The sequence below is a fragment of the Dasypus novemcinctus genome, chromosome 14 (assembly GCF_030445035.2).
Source record: "Dasypus novemcinctus isolate mDasNov1 chromosome 14, mDasNov1.1.hap2, whole genome shotgun sequence".
Taxonomy (NCBI): Eukaryota; Metazoa; Chordata; class Mammalia; order Cingulata; family Dasypodidae; genus Dasypus; species Dasypus novemcinctus.
Genome location: NC_080686.1, coordinates 62,960,344 through 62,987,897, shown reverse-complemented (window position 1 = coordinate 62,987,897; position 27,554 = coordinate 62,960,344). Strand labels below are relative to the sequence as shown.

General features: G+C 37.9%; 1 protein-coding gene across 2 annotated transcripts in view; it reads right to left on the bottom strand.

The window, feature by feature from the left end:
* SPAG1 (sperm associated antigen 1) overlaps positions 1-27,554 on the bottom strand; it is a 159,897-nt gene that overhangs the window by 108,994 nt on the left and 23,349 nt on the right. For both annotated transcript variants that reach the window (XM_058275781.1, XM_058275780.2), the window contains exons 5-10: positions 26,706-26,770; positions 25,434-25,543; positions 23,126-23,231; positions 12,727-12,857; positions 10,096-10,202; positions 6,061-6,211 (exon numbers count right to left, since the gene is read on the bottom strand). In XM_058275781.1, coding sequence (XP_058131764.1) covers positions 6,061-6,211; positions 10,096-10,202; positions 12,727-12,857; positions 23,126-23,231; positions 25,434-25,543; positions 26,706-26,770 — 670 coding nt within the window. The remainder of the gene's footprint in view (positions 1-6,060; positions 6,212-10,095; positions 10,203-12,726; positions 12,858-23,125; positions 23,232-25,433; positions 25,544-26,705; positions 26,771-27,554) is intronic.

Here is a 27,554-nt window from a genome sequence, read left to right as displayed (position 1 = left end):
AGTTGGAGAAGATGTGGAAAAATAGGAACACTAATTCACTGCTGATGGGAAGGTAGAATGGTGCAGCTGCTGTGGAAGACAGTTTGGAAGTTCCTCAGGAGGCTATGTATAGAACTGCCTTTTGATCCAGCAATCCTGCTACTACATATATACTCAGGAAAACTGAAAGCAGGAACACAAACAGACATTTGCACACCAATGTTCATAGCAGTATTATTCACAATTGCCAAAAGATGGAAACAATTCAAATGTCTATCAATCAATGAATGGATAAGCAAACTGTGGTATATACATACAATAGAATATTATTCAGCTATAAGAAGGAAAGATGGTCTGATGCATGCCACAGCATCAATGAACCTTGAGGACATCATATTGAGTGAAATAAGGCAGACACAAAAGGACAAATATTGTATGATCTCACTAATATTAACTAATTATAATGAATAAACTCATGTAATTAAAATCTAGAATATAGGTTACCAGGAGATAGAAAGAGGGTAGAGAAGGGAGAGTGGATGCTTAATTTGTGCCAAATTTATAATAAGGTTAATTATAAATGTTTGGAAATGGATAGAGGTGATGGTAAGCACATTAGCATAAGTGTAATTAACAGACTGAATTGTGCATGTGATTGAGGTTGAAATGAGACATGTAGGGTTGTATATGTCACTGGAAGGAAAGCTAAAAGTTGAAACATGGGGTTGAATAACATAGTGAACCCTGTTGTGAATGGTGAATGTGGTTAATAGTACAAATATAAGAACGTTCTTCCATGAACTAGAACAAATGTACATTGCTATTACAAGGCATTAATAATAGGGTGGTATATGGGGAAAATATACCTAATGCAAACTATGAACTATAGTTAACAGTAGTATTTTAATATTCTTTCATCAATTGTAACAAAGGTACCACACCAATTCAAGAATTCAGCATATTCCTCAGAGGATAAACTCAAAGAAATCTACTTCCAGACAAAACATGATCAAGCCGCTGAAAAATAAAGACAAAGAAAAATCTTGGAAGCAGTCAGAGCACAATGATATATCATATATTGAGGAACAATTCGAATGGCAGCAGAACAACATTTTTAAAGTGCTGAAAGAAAAGAACTGTCAACTCAGAATTCTATATAAAGCAAATATATCCTTCAGAAATGAAGATGAAATAAAGACATTCTCAGTGAAGGAAAACTAAGAATATTCGTCTCCAGGAGAACTTCTTTATAAGAAATGCTAAAGGAAGTTCTTCAGATGGAAGGAAAATGATACCAGAAGGAAAGCTGGGCCATCAGGAATGAAGGAAGAACAGTAGAAATAATAAATATCTTAGTTTGCCAAAGGCTGCCAATGCAAAATACCAGAAATGAGTTGGTTTTTATAAAGGGATTTATTAGGGGAAAATCTTACAGTTCTGATGCTGTGAAATGTCCAAATCAAGGCATCATCAGAGATGCCCTCTCACCAAAGTCAGCAACTGGTGGTCCTAGCTTTCTGCTATGTGGAGGGGCAAGATGGCAGCCAGTCTCTGCCAAGTTCCTGCAAGGGGGTGGCAGCCACAATCTCCCCAGTCCATGGTGCACAGTCTCAACCCCCTTAGCCCAGTAGGGTGGCGGCAACATTCTGCCTAATCTCTGTCATACAGGCTCCCAACTCCCTCAGAACAGTGGGGTGGCAATCTCCAGAGAATGTGCTCCATCCTCCATGTAGCATGGGGTGGCTGAACTCTCCCTGAAAAATGGGCAGTAGGTCCACCTTCTTCAAATGCTGGGGTAAACTCACCCTTTCCACACACCTGGGTGAGATCCCTCTCTTGGCTTGAGAAGATGTCTTAAGTCCAGACCTCAACATCCACAATTTTTCTCTTGAAGTGTCTTCCCCTTCATATGTACCTTTTAGTCTAGGCTGACAGTGGTTTTGATACAGATCTTGCAAAAAGTTTGTCAGTTCTGTGCAATTCACAGTGGTCTAAGCCATTAGACAGAAAGAATTTCAACAAATTCTTCCTGGATAACTGCATTTCCAATTCTGACTTGCAAGGAAATGGTTGCCTGTTTCCAAGTTCAGTTAAATTCTCACATAGTGCACTATCCTGTGAGGAATTGTTTATGGAAGCTCAGGATTTCCCAAACCATCGATCTCTGGTTCATTTGTGCTCAGGAGTTCAGTTCTCAGCTTATCTCTTTCTTCTCTCATTTTACTATAAGCTGCAAGGAAAAACCTACAGTGTGCATTTTCCACATTTAGTTTGGAAATCTCAACTAAATGTCCAAGCTCATCATTTTCAAATTTTGTTTTCCATCTAACAACAGGAGTCAAGTTTGCCAACTTCTCTGCCACTTTAAATCAAGGATCACTTTCCTTCTAGTCACAGTCATCATTTTTATCTAAGGCCTCAGGAAAAGTAACTTTAGGATCCATATTCCTACCAACAGTCTCTTCAACGCAATCAAGGCCTTTTCTATCAAACATATCACAATTTCTCCAAAAAACACTCATTACCCACTTATAAACCCATTCCAAAATTTTTGGTAATTGCAAGCAGCATGAACCTCACTCTCCTAGTATCAATTTCAGTCTTAGTTTGCCAAAGGCTGCCAATGCAAAATATCAGAAATGGGTTGGCTTTTATAAAGGGACAAACCAGGACAATATCTAAATAAATGAAATGTGCTATTTTTCTTATAAATTCTTTAAAATACACAAGATGTTAAAGGTAAAAATTGTAATAGTATCTGATGGGTTTTCAATGCATGTAAATTTAACATGTGACAACTACAACATACAAGGGGAGGGTGAAGAGACTACTACATTCCACTTTAAGTGGTAAAATATTAATTCTAAATGGGTACCACTAAAAAATGCACAAAGAAATATAGTAAAAATTCAATCAGCAAATTAACATTTTAAAAAATCAAGTAATACAAAAGAGGAAATAGTGGAATGAAAAATAGAGTGAACAAACAGAAAAACAAATAGTAAAATGGTATAACTATATACAAACATATCAATAAATATAAATGATGCAAACATACCAATTATGATATAGAATATTAAGACTGAATAAAAAAGCAAGATCCAACTACATGCTGTATAGAAGAAACTCATTTAACTCTAATGATATAGGCAGGATGAAAAAAGTTATGCTAAGAAAATGTTTCAAAAGAAATATGAAGTTTTTGGGTGGTATAAGGATACTCTGTATTTTATGTATTTTATACATGAATTTTCTGTAAACCGACAACTTCTCTAACGAAAAAGAAATATCAATTGGCTATGTTATCAGATAAAGAAGACTTTAGAGCTAGTAAAATTACCAGAGATAAAAAGGGACATTACATAAAGGATCAACTGATCAACGAAACATAACAGTCCTAAATATATATGAGCCTATCAACATATTCTCATGAAGTAAAAATCATTAGAACTAAAAGAAGAAATGGACAAATCTACAATCATAGACTACAAAATTCCTCTCTCAGTAGGTAATAGAGTACACAGAAAATCAGCAAGCACATAAAAGAACTGAACAACACTATCAACCACCTGGAACTGATTGATATTAATAAAACACTCTACCCCCAAACAGCAGAATACACATTCTTTTCAAGTGCATATGGAACATTCACCAAGAAAGAATGTATCCTGTGCATTATAATTTTTTCAGAGAATGGAAATAACACAAAATTGCCTTTGTACCTTTGTATAAAATCATTTGGCCATACTGGGGACAAATAGAATTAAATTCTGGACTCATTGCTGTTCCACTGATCTATAAGTCAATTCAGAGGAGAAAGAACAGTTTTCAACAAACGGTTTTGGAAAAACTGAACATCAACTTACAAAAATTAACTTTGATCTAATCCCCACACTTTAACTCAAAATACATCATATACCTAAATGCAAAACATAAAACAATAACTTTTTAAAAGAAAACATAGGAGAAAATCTTTTACTTTGGGTTAGGCAAAGCACGCTTAGATATAACACTAAAAATATGGTCCAGAAAAGATAAAATTGACTACTGGATTTCATCAAAATTTTAAAAATCCTTTGCTCTATGAAAGACACTGTTAAAAGAATGATAAAACTAGTCACAGACTGGGAAAAAATATTTGCAAATCCCATATCTAACAAAGGACTTGTACTGAGAATATATAAAGAATCTCAAAACTCAACAGTAGATGTGGCTCAAGCAGCTGGATGCCCACCTCCCGTATAGGAGGTCCTGGGTTCAGTTCCTGGTGCCTCCTACATAAGATGAACAGATGCAATGAGCTGATGCAATGAGCGCATGAATGAGCAGACACAAGCAGGGATTGGATGTGGCTAGAGTGGTTGGGCCTCCTACATGGGAGGTCCTGGGATCAGTTCCCGATGCCTCCTAAAGAAGGCAAGCAAACACAAGAAGCAGACACAGGAGCAGACAATGAGCAGACAGATAAGGAAGGCATTTAGGGGGCGGGGGGGAACCAACTAAAAGAAAATAGGTGGAAGATTTGAATAGACACTTCACCAAATATGACAGTAAATAAGCACATGGAACGATATTAACATCATTAGTCATTAGGAAAATACAAATTAAAACCACAATAAGAAATAAATACACATCTATTAGCAAGCACTAAAAAAAAAAACCTGACAATACCAAATACTGAAAGGATACAAAGCAACTAGAACCCTCATACACTGCTGGTAGGAATGCAAAATAGTACCGCCACTCTGGTAAGCAGTTTGGAAATTTCTTATAAAATTAAATGTATACTTGCCATATGATCTACTAATTCAACTCTTGAATATATACCCTATATATAGGGTAATGAAAACGCTGCACTCGAATGTTTATAGCAGCTCTATTAATAATTGCCCAATACTGGGAATAACCTCCAATGTCTTTGAACAAGTGAATGGATAAATAAACTGTGATACATCCATACACTAGAATACTACTAAACAATATAAAGGAATAAACTACTGATGCAATTATATGAATGAATCACAAAGACATTATTATACTAAGGGAAGGAAGCTAGTCATGAAATGTTACATACTCTGATTCCATTTATATGACTTTTTAGAAAAAGTAAAATTAGAGAAACAGAGAACAGATCAATGATTGCCACAGATTGGTTTAAGGAAGGAGTTTGGCTAAAAGGGGCAGCAAGAGGGAGTTTTTGGAGTGACATAATTGTTTTGTATCCTCATTGTGGTTGTGGTTAAATGAAATTACACATGTATTAGAACTGTATATCAAAAAAAGAGTCACTTTTACTGTGTGTAAATTTTAAAAATAATAATAAATTAGCAATTAATATAGTTTATATTTCATCTTGTTCTGGATAAGATTGAAAATTATTGCCTTTAACTGTAAGATATTTGGTTAACTATCTTAAGCGAATATAAACCACAATTTAAAATCTGACTGAAAGGTGAGCCTCAGTCCTTGAAAAACTCTTTACACTCTCCCTTTTTTGGCCCTTTATTGCTCTCTTCCCTTCCCAGCTCTCTCTCACAATAGTGCACACTTGTTCTTGCTCTGCCTCCTTTTTCTCTCTTCTTCCCTTGTTTCTCTCACTTTGTCTTTATCTTATTTTAACCAAGCATATTATAATTGTAATTATATATTTTACATTATATACTTGTTATTTTAAAAACAAAACCTTATAATTCTTGTTCTTTATTTTTAAAGTTGAGTGAATTGATCCTTTTATATTTCTCTCTCAAAATTAAAATATCCTATCAATCACTTAAAAGTTGATTTTACTTGCAAATGTTTTTCAAACTTGCTATTTTCTCCCTGGTTGCTCAGGGGCTTTCAAGAGGGGGAGAAAGCTCCCCCTACCTCCCACCCCAGTCAAGTGAGTAGGCAGATCTGTCTCCTCAAAGCTGACATAACTTTCATTGCTTTACATTATGGAGAAAAAGGTAAGCCAAATTTGGTTGGGGATTTACAAGGTAAAGCTAGAAAAAGTTTGGTAGAATAAGAATTTCTGTAGTTGAGCCAGCTCATCAAATAAAGAAGTTTTTTTGCAAAACCAGAATAGAAAAGATGTTTTACTCTTATTTCCACTGCCATCTTCATGTTTTCTTCCACTGTTCTTGCCATCTTCATCTTCAGAGTCTTCTACTTCCTGAATAACCATCCTTTTCCCTTTGGTTTGAGTCTTAGATGCATTTTTCAGCTCTCTTTCAACCTCTGACAAGATTTTCTGCAACATGATCATCATATTAAATGTTTTCCCTTAATAAAAAATGTAACCATACTTTCAGGCAAGAATATGAAGATATTAAAATCTAAAATATGACTAAAGATCATCAAGATAAGGCTTTTAGGTTAACCTATTTTTTTCTTTTCAAAATGAAAACAATTTTATTACTCTGTCAGATTATAATCATTCATGTCCACTATAAAAAAAACTTAAAGCATAACCAACAGACCAATAGGTGTCTGTGGAAACTTATTGTTCTAAGACAATTTTCCACAGGTCTTACACATTTCTAAATATATTGCCAGCAGAGGCACTGATGTCCTTCATCCTGGACAATCTTTTCAAGGATGTCTGTACTGTGAGAAGCCTTGAAAAATAGAAAGACTCCCTCTTCAGAGGAGAGGGCGGGTTTGTTTGCTTTCCGCTTAATAAAGATAATGTCACCCTTTGGAGCAGAGGTTGGGCAGGTTTGTTTATAGCCCATTATAAAAGATGAGGAGTTCCTAAGCTTGGGAGGCCTCATCTGTGACACAAACCCATGAGTATGTGGCAGCCACCTGGGCCACTCTGCATCGCCCCTGTGGAACTTGCGGGCAAGGCAAACTGATGTAATCATGAAGCTTAGCCACTTGCTATGGCATGAATTAGTGTCCCTTGTCACTGACCTAGGAGTCTTGTGTCTTCTGCCAGGCTAGTTTGTTAATATGTAAATAGAGCAAAATCTCAGACCCTTGACAGCTTTTGATCCTTCTCTCTCCTTTTTAGGCCTTAATACAGATTCCCCTCAATGCATAGCTGAGTCAGTCTATTCAGTCAGGTAGTGCATGCTATCATTGATGCTATGTTTATAGTGCAAGTTACAGAAAAAAACCTACTCTTTTATGGCCACAAAGCATGATTCTTTGGCTAGATAATATAGAGAGTTCCCATATACCTTCACCCAGTTTCCCCTAATGCTAACACCTTACATAACCATGGTACATTTGTCAAAATAATACTATTAACTAAACTACAGACTTGGTTAGGAGTTCACCAGCTTTTCCACTAATGACCTTTTTCTGTTCCAGGATCTAATCCAAGATACACATTACATTTAGGACAATTACCTTTTGAAGAAGCTAGGAAACTTCCATATCACGCTGCATAATAAATTGAGATTAGCTCACAGAGAAGAACTGCCTATACCACTCCTTAAGGGAAAAATGAAATATTTGTCCTTCAGTGGTAGGCTTATAGTTTTGGACAATTTTTAAGAGGCTTCTTTCTTTCACTTCAAATAAATGTTAACATTTTGGGGTGCCTGGGATATATTTACTTTTTAAAGCTGTGACCTAATCCTCAACATAATTTATTCTGCAAGACTGTTACCAGTGACAACAGCATCATTTTAAGATAAATACCCAATGCATTAGGGCAGTTGAGCATGTCAAACCCTCAACATCCTTGCAAGTATCTCTGAACATGGCTCTTCAAGCAATGAAGAGTGATTGTCACTGTGGGCCCTGAGGGGAGGGGGAAAGAGGTATTGAATAGGTGGAATCAGTGTAACTGTGGGACAATGGAAGTATTCCACAAGATTATGCAAGGTTGGATATAGGACATGTTAAATTACACCAAAAATGTATAGGGGTCTATAGGCTAAAATGTAAATCATAATGTAAAACATAAAATAACTAAAAATTTAGAAAATTGTATAGTCTAAAATATAAACCATAATGTAAACCCAAGTGCAACCTTGTTTGAAAGCTATTGTTTCAATATCTGTACATCAGTTGCAGTATATAGTATGAACATGTAAAAAGATTATTGCTGGGGAACAGACAAAGTGTCTGATGTTGAATATGTGGGAGTACCGTATATCGTATATATTAATTACTGTGGTCTAAAACTTTTGTGAAGACAAGCTTAATAATTAGAAAAGAAAAGGAAAAGAAAGTATGTAGACACTGAGGAAAAGATGGAAGAAGCTGCCTTGCCAATGTGCATACAGGGCAACACTTATTGTAGTGAGGGAAGGCAAAACATCAAAAACAAAGCTTTTTCATTTTTTAATACCCCAATTTATTTTTACTTTAATTTTTCTAAATTAGTATGTATTCTATATCTAACCTTTAAACCCATTACTATATTCCATTTTATTATTAATGGAACCTGGCAATATATTGGGCTTCATTTTCAGGGAGGTTTTGGGCCACAGAGGGGTTCGATGGTGGCGGGGTAGGAATACTGATGTGGGGGGTTATTGGTGGGAGGAGCATAATTGGAAGGGAGTTCTCCAGGCCATATGTGCAGGGTGCATAAAAATATTCGGATATTTTCATATTGGTTACAGTTTGGAATGACGGCTGGGGCAGTGCTGAGTTCCTGGCTGAGTTCCATTCCCTAATGGAACAGCAACAACCCCACGAGTGCAATGGCTAAGACCAATAAGGAAGGATGGTCCAACAATGAGCCCCTGATGCTAATGACTATGCTTGTGAGTCTGTGTGCCTGAAATAAGAACTAGGCCTAGAGCTGCAGGGTGCCTAAGAGTTACCTCCTGGGAGCCTCCATGTTGCTCAAATGTGGCCAGTCTCAAAGCCAAACTCAGCATGTAAATGCATTGCCTTCCCCCCAGCATGGACATGACTCCCAGGGATGAGCCTCCCTAGCACCGAGGGATTACTACCAAGTACCAGCTGATGATGTGGCTGGAGAAAAACCTTGAATAAAAGGGTCAACTCAGACCAGCAGAATATCTCAGCCTACATGTAATATCAGGAGTTAAAAATGCTTTTTGACCTTGAATAAAAGGGGGAAATGGAAAGGACAAATGAGTTTATATGGCTATGAGTCTCCAATATAGAGCTGGGAGGTCATCAGAGGGGATGCCCTTATGCACACCTCAACAGAGTCCGAGAGACAGATAAAGTAGGTACAACCCCAGGTATTGATTCTTGTGAGGGCTACAGAGACCCACAGGTTCTATGGTCATGGCAGATGGACTTCAGTGCCATGTCAGTTGGCCCTATTTTGGAGTCTGTGCTCCTGAGTGTGATGGAGTTGGACTCAGATGTGATCTTTGTTCACAAGCCTCTCCTGTCACTTTTACCAGACTTGTGGTTGGCGCTGGGGTTTAGTGTATACTCAGGGAACCTGAATCTCTGGACTGTCCATGTGAAAGCCAGGCCCTGAACCTCAACAGACTTGCAACTCCTATCCTCTGGTTTATTGGACTTATCCCAGCCAGCTAACAGGGAGGTGAAGAAGGTCAACCACCACACCAGGGAGCCAAGAGTGCCTACAACTGCAAACAGGAGAACTGCATCCATCATCCAAGTGGAATCTAAGCACCCTCTTGATACAGAGGTGGAGTGGACATAACCATCCCAGGGTCCACAGAATGGAGGAGTGGAGTATGGATTGGAGTGGACTTGCTGATGCTCTATTCTGGAATTGTGATTAGTGATGGAAGTAAATGGGGCATTGAGGTGGAGAAAGTGGCCATGATGGCTGCTGGGGGTGGGGAGTGGGAAGAGAGATGTGATGTGAGGGCATTTTCAGGACTTGGAGTTGTCCTGGGTGGTACTGAGGGGACAGTTACTGGGCATTGTGTGTCCTCCATGGCCCATTGGGTGGACTGGGAGAGAGTGTAAACTTAAATGTGGACCATTGACCATGTGGTATAGCAAGTGCTCAGAGAAGTAGTCACCAAGTGCAGTGAGTGTCCCATGATGTTGGAGGAGTTTGTTTTTGTGGGAGGAGTGGGGTAAGGGGAGGTAGGGCAGATATGGGGACCTCATATTTTTTTAAAGTAACATTAAAAAATAAATAAAGACAAAAAAAAGATAAATACAGAAATGGCAAATTATAGAATTAGGTCAGAAATCATTTTCTATACTTACCTTGGCCAAATCATTATCAGGTTCAACATCCAGCACTTTATTCAAATCATCTATAGCTTCCTGGTATTTGTTTTGATGTTTATATGTGGTGGCACGACGAAGAAGAGCTGAAAATTTACAGAAGTAAAGTTATATTTTTCAACAAACAAAATAAGTTTTAGTTACAACTTACTTTGCAAGTGGAAGGATATAAGTAGCACAATACAATTAAGGAAGCAATTATGCAAAGGCTTAACTATACCATTTTCATGTTGTTGCACATACAGAAAATGATACTGAGGGAAATGAGGCAACCACACCCCTCCAAAACATCACCCCTCCAACACCTCACCTTTCCACCCTCAACCTTCCACCCTCATCTGGCATTCTCAGAACCCCCGTATCCTGCCCCACACCCTGCCTCAAGGGTTGAAAGACTACAAAGCTCAACAATCAAGTAACCCTACAGAGATATACATTGTGCTGCCGTTTTGGAAAGTTTGTCATTAAACAGTAAGATTTTCCTTCATATAATCATTCCCAGTATTATTTTATCACTTTATGAAACTTAGAAAATCCTTTATCCAAATTTAGTATCTTGCTGACCAGCTTCCATCTCAGAATATGGGCTCCTTAGTGAAATCGATATAGCAATCTTTAAATGATAAAAAAGAAGGTATTTCTCACAAGTAACTATGGAAGAAACCTAATGATTAAGTCAGCTAGGTTCAGAAATTGAGCACATTGGTAATTTGTATCAGTTTTTTCATGGGTTTCAATGTAGAGTTTGAAAATTATTTAATACTAAAAATGCCTTTCCAATCCCCTCATCCAAGAGAACATTGTGTAATAAACCATTATTTTGAAAAGAATCAACCTTGGTAATCCTGAAAAGTGAGAAATTTATATGATATTTTAATATACTATTTTAAGCATAATTATAAATTTGACCAATTTGATTTTAGTCTTAGAATGAGCCATGAAAATATAAAATATAAATCATTTTGTCTTAAATCAAAATTGAAACACTGTATTAAATGCAGTGCAACAACTGCTACTCAGATTTCAGGGGGCAATTTCCATGAATAAATATTCATGACATATCTACTATATATTTTTTCACTTTTTTACTTTGGAATAATTTTAGTTTTACAGGAAAGTTGCAAAGATAGTACAGAAAGTTTCAATGTACCTTCACCTATCTTCCTCCAACATTAACATCTTACAAAGCAATGGTACATTTCCTACGACAATTCTATTAACTAAACATAGACCTTACATAGATATTACTAGTTTTTTCCACTAATGTCCTTTTTCTATCTATTGATTACTATCTAATCAAAGATATCACATTGCTCTTATGACAATTATCTTTTGAGTTAAAAATAAAATTTTGAAGAGGAAATTATTAATTCACTTAAGCAAACAAAAGACTTCTTAATGTTTACTGACCATGCTCATTGCTAGATTTGGCACTGCCGAATTTGTTTTTTAATAGTGAAGATTCTGATGTTTAAGAAATTACTCAAACAAGAAAGAAGCAAAATATGAGGCCATTCTAGTGGCAAGAGCAAAGAAAACTGCTTGAATATGGGCTCTGGAATCTGTCATCAGTTTTGAGTCCTGGCCCTGCCATTTGTTAGCTGTGAGACCTTGGGTGGGTTGCTTAATCTCCTGTGCCTCAGATTCCTCCTTTGTAAAATGGGCATAATAATAATAATACATATACCACTGTGAGATTGTGAAAATTAGTGGAGTTAATACATGTAAAGCCCTTGGTGTAGGGTCTAGGCCAGAGGTGGTGTGGGTTCATCAGGAGATCATAATTCCCCACAAGGTGCCTGCCTAAAGCTGGGCACCTGCCCATACTCTTGATGGAGAGCAGCTGGCACAAAATACAGGCACAAGAGAATTGTTCCGGGGAAAGGAGGGCAATAGGTGATGATGATGGTCATGGCTGATGCATCAGGCACCCCCTCGCACATCCATGCAGACATGTGACAAAAAGAGTATATTTATTTGAAATCAATAAATGTTTAAAGAAAGAGAACGTGTCTATTATAATTTGTGTAATTCCTTCTTGGAATAATTCCTTTTTGATAACATAAAAGGGGGAAAGTGGAGTCTGACTTGCCCAATTCAGGGTTGGACCATGTGCAGTCACTGAGACAAGAAATCCAGGGCAGAGTAAAGGTTTTGGCAGAAAGATGTAGTCAGTTTTGGACATATTTAATTTAAAATATTTATGAATATCTAGGTGGAAATGCCCATAAAGTAGCTGGGAGAAAGTTCTAGAGATCCAGTGTAAGATTATTATTTTATTATAATAATAAATATCAGAAGATGTTCATATTAAAATATCCTTAAATTTGGGGAAGATAAAAAGAATTTTAATGTGAGCTTGAAATATTTCTTTAAAGACACATATACATTTATTCAATCTTCTGGGATTATCAACTACTCAGTGCAAATAATCAGGGACTTACGTTCCAAATAGGACTTAAAATTAAAAGTAATTTTATGAAGGTGGTAAGCCACAAGTAGAAATTCAAATTTATTTGAAATGTTTTAGTGCAAATGTAAAGAGTATCTAAAAATGTTTTTTAACAGATTCTGCTATAAATTTAAAAGCATCTTAAGAATAATTTTTACCCTTTAAGTTTCCAGGCTCTAACTCCAAGACCTTTTCACAATCCTGAAAAGCACTATTCCAATTCTGTAATTTGATTTCTGCTTGAGCTCGATTGTTATATGCAACCACAGTGGGAAGCACTGATATGCTCCTACAAAAGAAACACTTATTGGCACAAAGCTGACTTAAGGAAAACATAGGAATATAGAAAAACTCAGCAAAAGTTGTAAATAAAATAAGTATAGCCTGCATTATCAAAAATAAAGAAATACAATTCTACTAACATGCAAAATACACATAAAAGCAATAGGGACAAAGATGCTTAAATACCCAGTTAACAGGATAAATGTTGAATCAAACTTTGAGGTGATATGAGAATTTATAAACCCACAGACTCCTAAAATACCAGTTTAGTTAACCTCAAATATCAAACACTTTTTTTTCACTTCTTGGGGACAATTTCTGTAAAAAAACAGAGTAATACTACCCTGAAATAAGGTGTTATTGTATTAACAGACACAAATTAGTTTGTGTAATCTTAAAGTAAATACCATATGATCCAGCAATCCCACTACAAGGTGAGAAGTACTGAAAGCAGGGACAGGAATAGATATATGCACACCAGTGTTCATAGCAGCATTATTCACTATTGCCAAAAGTTGGAAATAACCCAAGTATCCTTCAATGGATGAATGGATAAACAAAATGTGGTATGTACATACTATGTAATATTATTCAGCTGTAAGAAGGAATGAACTATCGACACAAGTGACAACATGGATGAACTTTGAAGTCCTTACGTTGAGTGAATTCAGTTAGTCACTAACAGACAAATATTGCATGATCTCACTGGTATGACCTAAGGATATTGAACAGACTCAAGAAGATCAGGAATACAGGTTACCAGGAGAAAGAAAGGGAATACAGTGGTGACTGATGCTTAACCCAGGAAAAATCTACAATAAGGTGGATGGGGATGGTTTGGCAGTGGATAGGGGTGATGGTGGAGCAGGGATGTGAGTGGGGTCAACAGTGCTGGAGTGTGAGGGTGAGCAGAATTGGGGGGGTTGGGGAGGGTTGGGCTATCCATGGAACTGGGAGGAGAGCTGGAAGAAGGAACAGGTGAACTTTGGGAGGTGGAGATCTATGGTTGATAATACAATCGTGGGAATATTCTTTTGGCAAATACTGCAGGGGAGGGTCACTGGTGCAGGGTGTCAGTGGTAGGGGGAAGTGTGGAGAAGGGTGCACTTGGGGCATGCTTCTGTGGAATATGAATGTGTTCATCTTTGTCACAGGGTATTATCTTAGTGGGTGGAGACCCACACAATAAACAACAAAACATTAAACTCCCATCCTAGGTAGTTCTATTACATTCTCAAATAGAGAGGCAAGAATCTCTTGAGTACATAGGCAGTGCCTAATAAAAGACAACAGACCAATATGCCAAGCCCTCAATATTAATGCTTGTACTTATGAATCTTATTCTTGTAAAATTAAAAGTTAGCCAAATAATAACTATTGCCTAAGAATTACCTCCTAAAAATCTCCTTGTTACTCAAATGTGGTCTCTAAGCAATACTCAGCAAATAAATGCACTACCTTCCCCCAACCTATCCCACTCCCAGTGTGGGACATGACTCCTGGGGATGAGCCTCCCTGGCACAGAGGGATTAATACCAAACACCAACCAGAGATGCATTTGGAAAAAGACCTTGACCAAAAAGAGAAAAATTAAATACGAAAGAGTTTTTATAGCTAAGAGATTTCAAAATGGCTCAAGAGGTCAATCCAGTGGTTTACACTTATGCATGTCTCAGGCAGATCTCACTATCGGCCACAGTAAATAAGCAAAGCTTCAAATAGGGATGTTTCTGAGGGCTCTAGAGACATCTGGACACTATGAGCAAGGCACACAAATTTGAAATCAGCACCCTGTTGGTGGGCCTTACCTTGGAATATATGACAACCTATTTCCCAATGTAACAGAGTTAGCCTTATTTATAATTTCCCTACACATGATTCTTCTACCCCTTTTATTTGAGCCTATAATTAGCACGATACCAGTTAAATATATGTCTCAGAGACTTAAATTTTCAGTCCGTGCACATGCCAGTTGAGCCCTGAGTTGCAGCCAACACCTACTCTCCAGTTCATCAGACTTGCCCAGGAAAATAAACAAAATGATGATGATAGACAACCCCCATTCCAAAAAACAGAATATCTACAACTTCAAGAAAAACAGTTCCTTCCATCTGCCCCATAAGATCTAAGGCCCCTTTCAATCAGAAACAGAGTGAGCATCACCATCCCAAAATCCTCAAGATTGAAGAATGAAAAACATAAGGGGGAAGGCAACCATGGACAAAGTAAACTCATTAGTACTATATTAATAGAAGAACATACAACACTGATATAAAGATAGTGGTTACCAGAGGTTCTGAGGGGAGGGAGAAGGAATAACAGGTAGAACATGGGGCATTTTTAGGGCATTGGAAATAAATGTAAACCACAATGTAAACTATAGACCTTGTTTTTTTTGTTGTTGCTGTTGTTGTTTTAAAGATTTTATTTCTTTCTCTCCCCTCCCCTCCCAAATTGTTTGCTCTCTGTGCCCATTTGCTGTGTGTTCTTCTGTGACCACTTCTATCCTTATCAGCGGCACCGGGAATCCGTGTTTCTTTTTGCTGCATCATCTTGTTGTGCCAGCTCTCCACGTGTGCAGCACCATTCCTGGGCAGGCTACACTTTCTTTTGCGCTGGGTGGCTCTCCTTACGTGGTGCACTCCTTGCGCGTGGGGCTCCCCTATGCGGGGGACACCCTGCGTGGCACGGCACTCCTTGTGCACATTAGCACTGTGCATGGGCCAGCTCCACACGGGTCAAGGAGGCCCGGGGTTTGAACCACAGACCTCCCAGGTGGTAGGCAGACGCCCTATCCATTGGGCCAAGTCCGCTTCCCTATAGACTTTGATTAGTAGCATTGCTTCAAAATTTACTCATCAACTGTAACAAATGTACTACATGTATCTTACCCTATAATTATAAGATGTTATTAATAGGGGTAGAGGTGGAAGATGAAGGGCATGGGGTATATGAGAATCCCTTAAACTTTTCTACAATCTAAACCTCTTTAAAAATAAAGTTTAGTGTCACTTTACTAAAATCATTGAAGATTAATATAAAGAAATTATTTGTTGGATAGAGACCAGACATGGAAAATCCATGTAAGAGTAATAATAACTGTGTCTGACACTGAGTACTTCCCACAGGACAGGCACTAAGCACTTTTACACACATAACTCATTATAATCTCTGAAGGAGATATTACTGCTCTTCCCATTTTACAAATGAGAAAACACTGTAGATGCAACAGAAATTTTAGATAATGTGCCCACAGACACAGTCTAGTAACTGATAGATCAGGATTCAAACCCAGACAGTCTAGTCCAGTGCCTACTCTCTTTACCACCACATTATCCTGACTTTCAGCCCATTGTTGATACTCACAGCAGCCCTATGAGGCAGGCACTCATAACCTCATCCTATGGAGGAAACAGAAGTAAAAAAAGTAAAGAAAGGGGTCATCTGAGTTCCCTTAACCACCATGCTATGCCACTTTAATTCTTCAACTACATGACTCCTCAAAAAAGAAAAAAACGGATAAGAAAAGTTTGCTCCCCTATTAGACAAGACATTTACTGGAGAGATTCTCCACTGATGGAGATCAACAAGAAGAGAGATAATAACATCAGAGCTGGACAGGTCTGACATCAACCTGCCTGAACAGGGGAGGCTGCACTGAATGAATTATCCATCAAATGTCCTCTTGACCTTGTGTGTTCACTTGAACAGAGACAAACTTATTTGGAACCACAAATATTAAAAAATATATATCTCTTTATATATATATATAATATGTATATATATTTATATATATCTTTATATAATACGTATTTTCCTTCAGAAGGTCAAAGTAAGATTTTACAAGTTTAGTAATAAGCTCATATTAGTGATTCTATAAGCACAGTTTATTTGGAACAATATTGTAAGAACTTGGTCTACTTTTCACAAAGTGTAAGAGCTTCAAAAGTTCATATGACAGGATCATCCAGAGCTATCTAAAGCACCTGTTTGGGGATTCCAGGAGACCAAGAGCATCCTGCAACATCCTTGAAGGAATGGAAGGAGGAAACTGCCCATCTGCAGAGAAGACTCGTAAGTAGCATGCTCCATGCCCCAGAAGCCAGTGCCCATCCTCCACTGCATGCACAAGCCGCCTCAGGAACTGTTCAGTGGCTGGAACTGCAACTTCCACTTCCCAAAATCAGGGGGGGAAGAGATGGTTCAGCAACAACTTCAGCTACTGATTAGTAAATTTGGCAGGCTAAAGTATAATCCTAAGAACAGCTAAAGTTTGAACCTATCCAAGCCAGAAAGAGGCCAGTAGCCACCACTTAACTCCACACCTAGCACAAGGGGAGGTGGGGTGGACTGAAAATCACAGTGATGGTAGGGATGGCTTCTTTCCATCCAGGTCAGATTGAAGCTCTAGCCTAGACCCCAGCCCCACCTCTGGCAGGGATGAAGCTGGGGGACCTGCACCAGCCTCTCTGGGAAACTACAGGCCATGCCACAGAGGCTAGTGATTATCCTACTTGGGCAGCGCAAGCCACCGCAGGAGCTATTCTATGGAAGCTCCATTTTCAAAAACAAGGGAGGAAGAGATGGCTGGCCACCGATTTCAGCTACTAATTAGTAAATTTAACTGGCTAAATTATAACCCTAAGAACAGCTGAAGTTGGAACCTAAGTTGGAAAGAGGCTGGAAGCTGCCACTTTGACTCTGCTCCCAGCATGAGGGGAAGCCCACCCATATTAGCCTGCAGCCCTAGCCTACAGCCCCACATCTAGCAGGAAGGAAGGTGGCGGGTCCTGCACCAGCCTATCCAGGTAACTGCAAGTACATTTGGCTGGCACAGACTGAAGAATTGGAAGTCTACCAGGGCAACTGTGGTCATCTTGGACCTGCACTACATAGATTGCTGCCCATACCTGCAGCTCCATCCCTGCCCCAGGCAGGGGAGAAAGGGCCATGAAGCTTCATCAGAGAGATCTCTGGGCCACTACAGTCTAGCCTACACTTGGATTATTCTACACAGCTGTGGCTCTGTCCCTACCCTTGGCAAAGAAGAAAGTTGGGAGAATTTTCATCAGTCCCTGGGACAATGAGGGCAGCATGAGCCTCCACAGCTTATAACACCAACCACATCCTTGGCTCCTATTGCACAACCAACAAGATAGAAAGGGCAGGAAGCCCTAAAATAAAGAAAAATTGCAACCAGAATAAATACTTTAGTAAGCAAGATGCCAAGACACCACCAAAAACTTACACTCCACACAAAGAAACAGGAAAAAAAGGAAAAAGAAACAGGAATATATGGCCCAGTTAAAGGAACAAGATAAGCCTCCAGATGACAGAAAGGAGTTGAGATGATTAATCATAGATGTTCAAACAAATCTCCTTAATAAATTCAATGAGATGGCTAAAAAGATTTAAGGATATTAAGAAGAAACTGGATGAGCACAAAGAAGAATATGAAAGCATACATAGAAAAACAGCAGATCTTATGGGAATGAAAGGTGTAATAAATGAAATTAAAAATACACTGGAATCACAGGATAGCAGATTTGAGGAGGCAGAAGAAAGGATTGGTGAGTTTGAAGAAATGGCCTCTGAAAGTGTACATACGAAAGAACAGATGAAGAAAAGAATGGAAAAAATTGAACAAGATCAGAGGGAATTAAACGACAGCAAGAGACATGCAAACATACATGTCTCGAGTTCCCCAGAAGGAGAAGAAAAGGAAAAGGGCAGAAGGAATATTTGAAGAAATAATGGTAGAAAATTTCCCAACCCGACTGAAGGACATATTCATGTCCAAGAAGCACAACATACTCCTGTCCAAAAAATATACCAATTCTGAGACACATACTAATCAGAATGTCAAATGCCAAAGACAAAGAGAATTCTGAGAGCAGAAAGAAAAAAGCAATGCATAACATATAAGGGATACCCAATAAGATTAAATGCTGATTTCTCACCAGAAACCACAGAGAAAAGAAGACAGTGGTTTGATGTATTAAAGATATTGCAAGAGAAAAACTTCCAGCCAAGAATCTGATATCCAGCAAGATTGTCTTTCAAAAATGAGGGTGAGTTTAAAATATTCACAGATAAATAGAAACGGAGAGAATTTCTAACCAAGAGACCAGCTTTGCAGGAAATATTAAAGGGTGTGCTAGAGCCTGAAAAGACAGGTGAGAGAGGCCTGGAAGAGAGTCTAGAAATGAAAATTAGATCCATAAAAGTATCTAAAAAAGTGGTGAAAATAAAATATGACATACAAAACCCAAATATTCAGGAATAAATTTAACCAATGATGTAAAGCACTTGTATTCAGAAAACTACAACTCATTGTTAAAAGAAATTTTAAAAGGCCTATATAATTGGAAGAACATTCCATGCTCATGGATTGGAAGACTAAATATCATTAAGATGTCAATTCTACTCAAATTGATATACAAATTCAATGCAATCCCAATAAAAATTCCACCAGCATTTTTTAAATAAGTGGAAAACATGATTATCAAATTTATTTCGACAGGTAAAGCATCCTTAATAGCCAGAAACATCTTAAAAAGGAAAGGTGAAGTTGGAGGACTCTCATTTCCGGACTTTAAATCATATTACCTAGCTACAACAGTAAAAACAGCAATGGTACTGGCATAAAGACAGAGATACAGACCAATGGAACCAAACTGATGGTTCAGAAACAGATAGAGTCTCACAAATAGAGTCGAGTGATTTTTTACTAGGCTGTCAAACCCACCCAGCTCAGGCAGAACAGTCCATTCAACAAATGGTGCTGAGAGAACTGGATATCCATAGCCAAAAAAAGGAAAGAGGATCCCTATCTCACACCTTATACAAAAGTTAACTCAAAATGGATCAAAAACCTAAATATAAAAGCAATAACCATAAAGCTTCTAAAAGAAAATATAGGAAAGTATCTCCAAGCCCTGGTGGTAGGTGGTGGATTCTTAAAGGAGATAAGAGGAGGACTCAGATGGACTTCTAATGTTTAATGTATTCAGAAGTTTTAATTAGCTTTACTGTAAAAAGTGTGGAAATATACAGTTGATGGTAACATATTATAGTGAGTAACAGCTGGTTTATAAATGGGGATGTGGCTGAAAATGGTAGTCTAGGGATATAAATGACAGCTGACAGAATGCTAGAGAATAATCTAGGGACTGAATAACACAGTGAATCCAGAAGTGGATGAGAATTGTGGTTGATGGTACAGATATAAGAATATTCTTTGTGAGCTAGAGCAAATGTACATCACTACTGCAGGGTGGTGGGAATGTGGAAAAGCATGGAAAAAATGCAACTGGAGTAACCTGTGGACTGTGGTTAACAATAATAACGTAATATTCTTGCATCTATGCCAAAGATATACTGCGTTGATAATGGGGGAGTATGGAAAATGTGTGCCAAATGTACACTATGGACTTGTAACAATCAGATGATAGTATCTCATAATCTGTAACAAATGTTGCACCATGGTGTGGTGTGTGATAAAGGGGCGTTATTTGGGAATTCTGCACATGTGCATGATTGTTATGTTAAGTTTATACCTTCTGTCATAAAAATATGTTTAGGAAATAATAATGGGGTGGGTTGGGAGAAAAATGTACCAAATGTAAGACAGGGACTAAGTTAGTAGTAGGATTTTGACAATTTTCTTTCATAATTTGTAAGAAATGTCTCACATCAATGCAAGGTATTGGTGGAGGGTTGATGTGTGGGACCCCTGTATGACGTCATGCATGTTTGCTTTGTAAGTTCACAACTTTTACTATATACTTGTTTGTGTGTGGTCATGTATAGATGATGTAAAAACAATAATAATGGGGTGGGTTGGGGGAAAATACTTTGGTTAGTAGTAATATTTTAAGGATGCTCTTTAGTCATTTGTTAAAAATGTTTAACAAGAATGCAAGTTATTGGTGGTAGGGTGAGGTGAGGTATGAGAGCCCTGTATGATGTTATGTATGTTTGTTCTGTTAGTTCACAACTATTACTATACACTTATTGTTTATGTATGTTCACATGTGAGTGATACACTTTAACAATTTTTTTAAAAAGTTCATACAACAAATATTTATTAAACATCTACTACAAACCAAGTACTTTGCTGTGCTTTGGAGATAAAATGATGAAAAAAACTGACAGGTGGATTCTGCCTTCATGGAGCTTACAGCGTAGCTGGTATCAAGTCACACAAACTTAAATTGTACCTCTGACAAGTGCTACAAGGAGAGGTAAGGTTGCTGGGAAAGTCCATAAATTGAGGGTGATGTGGGATAAAGAGTTAACCTAATCTGAAAGGTCAGGGAAGATGCCCCTGAGAAAGTAAGCACAGGCTGAGAGCTGAAGGATAAGTGAGAATTAACTGGAGAATGAGGGGAAGGAAGAGCATGTCAGACAGAAGATCTAGTATGTGCAAAGGCCCTTGTATTACTATTTTCAAATTCAAAATGCCATTTTGACGTTTTGCTATCAAAACGACCCCACCATCATTGCTCACCCTCCAGCTGCTCCCATGAGATAAGGTACCCTAAGTCCCCCTCTTCCCAATATTCAGAGTCTCCTGTCCAGTTTCACATGAGTGCCAAATTCAAACACCTACCATTCGCAAGCTTGGCTGCCCAACCACTAATGCCCCACCTTAGACTCAAAGAAAGGCTGCAGCTCATAGTTTTCATTGCCCTGTGTCTGGTCATGCTCTTGGAGGCCCTAGGTGACATGCTGTGTACTTCTCTGGTATCTGTGAGTAACCAATAAATTTAACTTGTTTCAAGTCCCTCTTCTCTCCTTGTCTCCATACCTGACTTTACCATACCTAAATAATTTAAGTCTTTAACAATTTAAGGCAGGCCTGTAGTTGGGAAGGATTAGATCTTGGTGGTCTATTAATAGCTCCAGAGGCCATTAATCTCTATGCTCTATGAAGTTTCTATCAAGTTCTTTCCTGATGGATTCTAGTTTCTCTCCAAAGTAGGCAAGTTAAATCCACTGTAAAAAGTAGAGGTGAGGTATTAGGTAGTGAATTCTTAGATACGACACCAAAAGCACAAGCAACAACAACAAAAAGAAAGAAATTGGACTTCAAAACTAAAAACTTTTGCACAGGGAATTATCAAGAAAGTGAAAAGACAATCCCCAGAATGGGAGAAAATATTTGGAAACAATACATCTTATAAGGCTTTAATATCCAGAAAACATGAAGAACTCCTACAATTTAGCAGCTAAAATACAAACAACCCAATTTTAAATAGGTGCAAAGGACATGAACAGACATTTCTCCAAAGAAGGTGTACAACTGGCCAATAAGCAGATGAAGGCATGCAACATCATTAGTCATTAAGGAAATACAAACCAAAACCACAATGGGATACCATACTTCACTTCCAGTAGGATGGCTATAATTTTTTAAATGAAAAATAACAAGGACTGGAGAGGATGTGGAGAAATTGGAACGCTCGTGGACTGCTGGTGAGAATGTAAAATGGTGCAGCTACATTTTGGAAAACAGATTGGCAATTCCTCAAAAAATTACACACAGAATTACCAATGACCTCACAATTCCACTTCTGGGTACATAACCCAAGGAAGTGAAAGCAGGGACTCAAACAGATACTTGTACACCAATGTTCAAAGCAGCATTATTCACAACAGCTAAATGATGGAAACAACCCATGTGTCCATTAATGGGTCAATGGATAAAAAAATGTAGTATATCCATACCATGGAGTATTATTCAGCCATAATAAAGAGTGAAGTTCTGATACATGCTACAACATGGAGAAACCTTAAAAACATTATGCTAAGTGAAATAAGCCAGACATAAAAGGATAAATTTTATATGATTGTGACAAAGTAGACTGGTGGTTACCTGAAGGGAAGAAGAATGGGGAATTACTGCTTAAAGTATAAATAGCTGGTTTTGGATGATGAAAAGTTTTGGTAATGGTAGGTGGTAAAGGTAGCACAATCCTGCAAAAAATAATTAATGCGACTGAATTGTACACTTAAAAATGATTAAAATGGCAAATTTTATGTTATAAGTATGTCATCACAATAAAAAAAGGACGTATGGGATAGAGCTGTGGAGGGTTAAAGAAAAGTACTGAAAAATTAGACAAACTAAATTTATGACAAATCACAAGTACTAATTCTTGAGTGATTTTGGCATATATTATTTAGCTTTTTTATATCATCTCAACAGTTAAATTTAAGCATTATTATTTCTAAAATGGCAAGCTGGAATCACAACAAAAATCCATTCACCTAGTATAATACATCACAGCCTCTTCATAATCTCCTGAATTGAAAGCTTCATTTCCTTTTTCCTTTTCCCGAGTAGCAAGAAAATCCTTTTCCATGTCAGTTAGACCTAGAAATAAACACAAGTTATGTGTGAAAATATGATTTAAAATATTAAAATCCAAGAATGCTTTTTTTTTCATATATGAACTCTTATTATAAACCTGACTTCACATACATTAGACAGAATGGCAATTACATTTAAAATTACCTGTTTTAAAAGTTTTTTATATTGCAGATATGCACCATCCAAACTTCTAGAAGGTAACATAAGAAATTGCAAGCCATCTTTGGACAGACACAGTTAACACCATTGCTGAAATTGGTTTCAAGATCAGTGTGTACCATCTGCTCTCTTGTCTAAGGCAAGAGAGGAAGTAACGAAGCAGGTGTTGTTGACTCAGTAATTACTGGAATGTTGTTCTTATTTATTTGGTGATCAGCTAATGATTGTTGCCCTTCTGCTCTGTTTAGACAGCTGCCACTCAAGAGTACTGGCATCATACCCATTCATTCCAGAAGGCACCATAGGTGGTAACATAAGCCAAGTTCAAGCCCAGATCCAGATCTCCAAACCAACAATGAAAGGAGGAGGTAGAGAACCCCTGAGAACACCGAGGTCTTCATCATGCTGGACTCAAACACACAGAGCTCATGGGAAACAGGAAGTGGCAAGAATGTTTATTTTAACAATAGAAAATCATAAAGTAAACAAAAGGAAAAGGGCTTCCTAAATTTAGGGATATTTCTTTACTTTTTAAAAATCATTCATGGGAAGCAGATGTAGCTCAAGCGACTGGGCTCCCGCCTACCACATGGGAGGTCCCATGTTTGATTCCCAGTGCCTCCTAATGAAGACAGCAAGCTGGCGCAATAGGCAGACATGGCAAGCTGATGCAACAAGATTATGCAACAAGAGATACAAGAAAAACTTTTTTTTTTTTTTTAAAGATTTATTTATTTATTTAATCTGCCCCCCTCCCCTGGTTGTCTGTTCTTGGTGTCTATTTGCTGCGTCTTGTTTCTTTGTCCGCTTCTGTTGTCGTCAGCGGCACCGGGAAGTGTGGGCGGCGCCATTCCTGGGCAGGCTGCTCTTTCTTTTCACGCTGGGCGGCTTTTCCTCATGGGCGCACTCCTTGCGCGGGGCTCCCCCACGCGGGGGACACCCTTGCGTGGCACGGCACTCCTTGCGCGCATCAGCACTGCGCATGGCCAGCTCCACACAGGACAAGAAAAACTTAATGAGAGGCACAACAAAGTAGGAACAAAGGTGGCTCAAGTGATTGAGCACCTCCCTCCCACATCTGAGGTCCTGGATTCAGTTCCTGGTTTCTCCTGGGGAAACAAGGAAGATGAACAGACACAGCAGATGCAAACAGTAAGTGGGTGAAGAGAAATAAATAAAATAAATATTTAAATTTTAAAAAATCATCATTTTTGAGGGTTTAGATTTTTTTGATTGGTTTTGTTTTTATTTAAAGATGCTATCCATCTATGGATTATATATAAAAACAAATATATTGCTCCATCTTTTTGTTTTGAAGCAAATAGAAAAAAATTTAAGGGATTAGGAAAAAAGGATTATTTTAAAAAGAATGAAAGTCAAACAGATTATGGTAAGAAAAATAGGCTTATATGTTGAAATTTTACTAAATTAAAATATTACAGCTATTAGTCTTATGAAATTATGTAGTTAAAAGACAGAATTGAATTTATTAGGGGTGGTCAACTCTAGGGATTGGGCAGCACTTGAGGATGTCTGCTAGGTCAACAGCTTTCATTACAATTCAAAAATTTTATTTATTTTTTAAAGATTTATTTTATTTATTTCTCTCCCCTTCCCCTCTGTTGTCTGCTCTCTGTGTCCATTCACTGCATGTTCTTCTGTGTCCACTGGCATTCTTGTCATGCAGCACCAGGAAACTGTGTCACCTTTTTTGTTGTTGTTGCATCAGCTCTCCATGTGTGCAGTGCCACTCCTGGGCAGGCTGTGCTTTTTTCGCACGGGGCACTCTCCTTGTTGAGCACACTCCTTGCACATGGGGCACCCCTACACAGGGGACACCCCTACTCAGGGGACACCCCTGCGTGGCACTGCACTCCTTGTGCACAGCAGCACTGCATGTGGGCCAGCTCCACACGGGTCAGGAGGCACTGGGTATTGAACCCTAGACCCTCCATATGGTAGGCGGACGCTCTATTAGTTGAGCCACAACCAATTCCCCCAAAATTTTAAAGACTATTAAATTATTCCTATTTCCCCCCCAATTACCTGCAATGTCTATTCTTGCCTCAATTTTAGACAAATGTGATTTGTTGTTTATTACAGTCTTTCCTTTGTCATCTTCATCAATTTTTGAACATTCCTTTTCCACATCAAATCTTAAATGAAAGAACAATAAAAACCGGAAAAAGTACAATACAAGCAAGAAAATACAATTTTACTGATATTCTTTTATGTGCATTACTGAGCCTATAAATACACATTCATAAATGCTTAATAGGCTTATATTACAAGTCATTTGTAGTCTCTCTTAGAAAATGTGCAATATAAGGAGGACTTAAAATTAATCAGATCTAAATTGCTCAGTTTAATTGTGGAATTAAATTGTGACCAATCTCTCTGAGTTTTTAATGTTTTGTACCTACTTATTTTGGATGAGTATAAGGATTACATTATGTATTTTGGCTTTTACAAAAAGGATGCAGTTGTTTTTATTTTTAATATATTTTTAATTGAAGTGTATCATTCATATAATACATGAACATGCATAAGCAGTAAGTGTATAGTTAAGATTGAGAACTTACAAAATAAACATACATAACATCACACAGGGGTCTCATTTATCACCCCTCCACCAACACCTTGCAGTGTTGTGAAACATTTGTTACAAACCATGCAAGAGTATCATCAAAATATTACTACTAACTATAGTCCCATCTTACATTTGGTGTATTTTTCCCCAACTCACCCTATTTTTAAAAATATTTTTATTACAGAGGTTGTGAACTTGCAAAACAATCATACACATGTGTAGAATTCCCATACAACACTCCTTCAGCAACACACCACACCATGGTGGAACATTTGTTATAGATTATGAGATAATATCATCAGACTATTACCACCAATCATGGTCCATTGCGTACATTTGGCACACTTCTTCCACACACCTCCATGATCAACACAGTATATCTTTGGCATTGATATAATATTATAGTATTGCTGCTAACCACAGTCTATAGGTCATATCAGTTGCATCAGAATGCTTTTCCACATTCCCACCACCCTGCAATAGTGATGTACATCTGCTCTAGCCCACAGAACTCTTGCATTTGTCCCTCAACCACAATTCTCATCTCTGGGTTCACAGTGTTGCAGTAGTTTTTTACTTAATAATAACAAGATCACAAAGGCTTAGCCTATATATACCTTTAGTATTGTTATTCTTGACAAGTTCATGTTTATAATAATAAACTTATTACACTATGTAATGGTAGAGAACTTTTCAGTGATAAATTTTATATAGAGAATAAAACATACTTATCCCACTCTGCATAATCCCTTGGCATTTTCTTTTTAGTTGGTCTACTTTTAGAATACTTTTCCTGAAAGAATAAAATTCTATTTTATGAAACATATTTGAGATTAGCAAGTTTTACTGTAAATACAAAGAGAAGTATTGGATTAAGATATACATATTGAATGGATAATAAAAATAGGTACTCTTAGAGTTATAACAACTACAGTATTATAATTATTAACATAATATACATCAGGTAAGAGAAAGGATTTGAAATTCATAGTTATTTCTGGGAAAACCTACCTGACTTCAAGTACATAAAAAGGATTTCTAATACTTAATATATCTAAGATAAAATAACACATAAGTGTGAATTGTGTGATTATTACTGATTTTCTTATCATATGAAAAAGTTCCTAAACTATCATCCATTCTTTCAAAACCTTTGAAAAGCGGCAGACTTGGCCCAGTAGTTAGGGCATCCGTCTACCACATGGGAGGTCCACGGTTCAAACCCCGGGCCTCCTTGACCCGTGTGGAGCTGGCCCATGCGCAGTGCTGATGTGCGCAAGGAGTGCCGTGCCACGCAGGGGTGGCCCCTGCGTAGGGGAGGCCCACACGCAAGGAGTGTGCCCCGTAAGGAGAGCCGCCCAGCGCAAAAGAAAGTGGAGCCTGCCCAGGAATGGTGCCGCACACACAGAGAGCTGACACAACAAGATGACGCAACAAAAACACAGATTCCCTTGCCGCTGACAACAGAAGCAGACAAAGAAGAAGATGCAGCAAAAAGACACAGAGAACAGACAACCGGGGTGGGAGGGAAGGGGAGAGAAATAAATAAATCTTGAAAAAAAAATCACTAAAAAAAA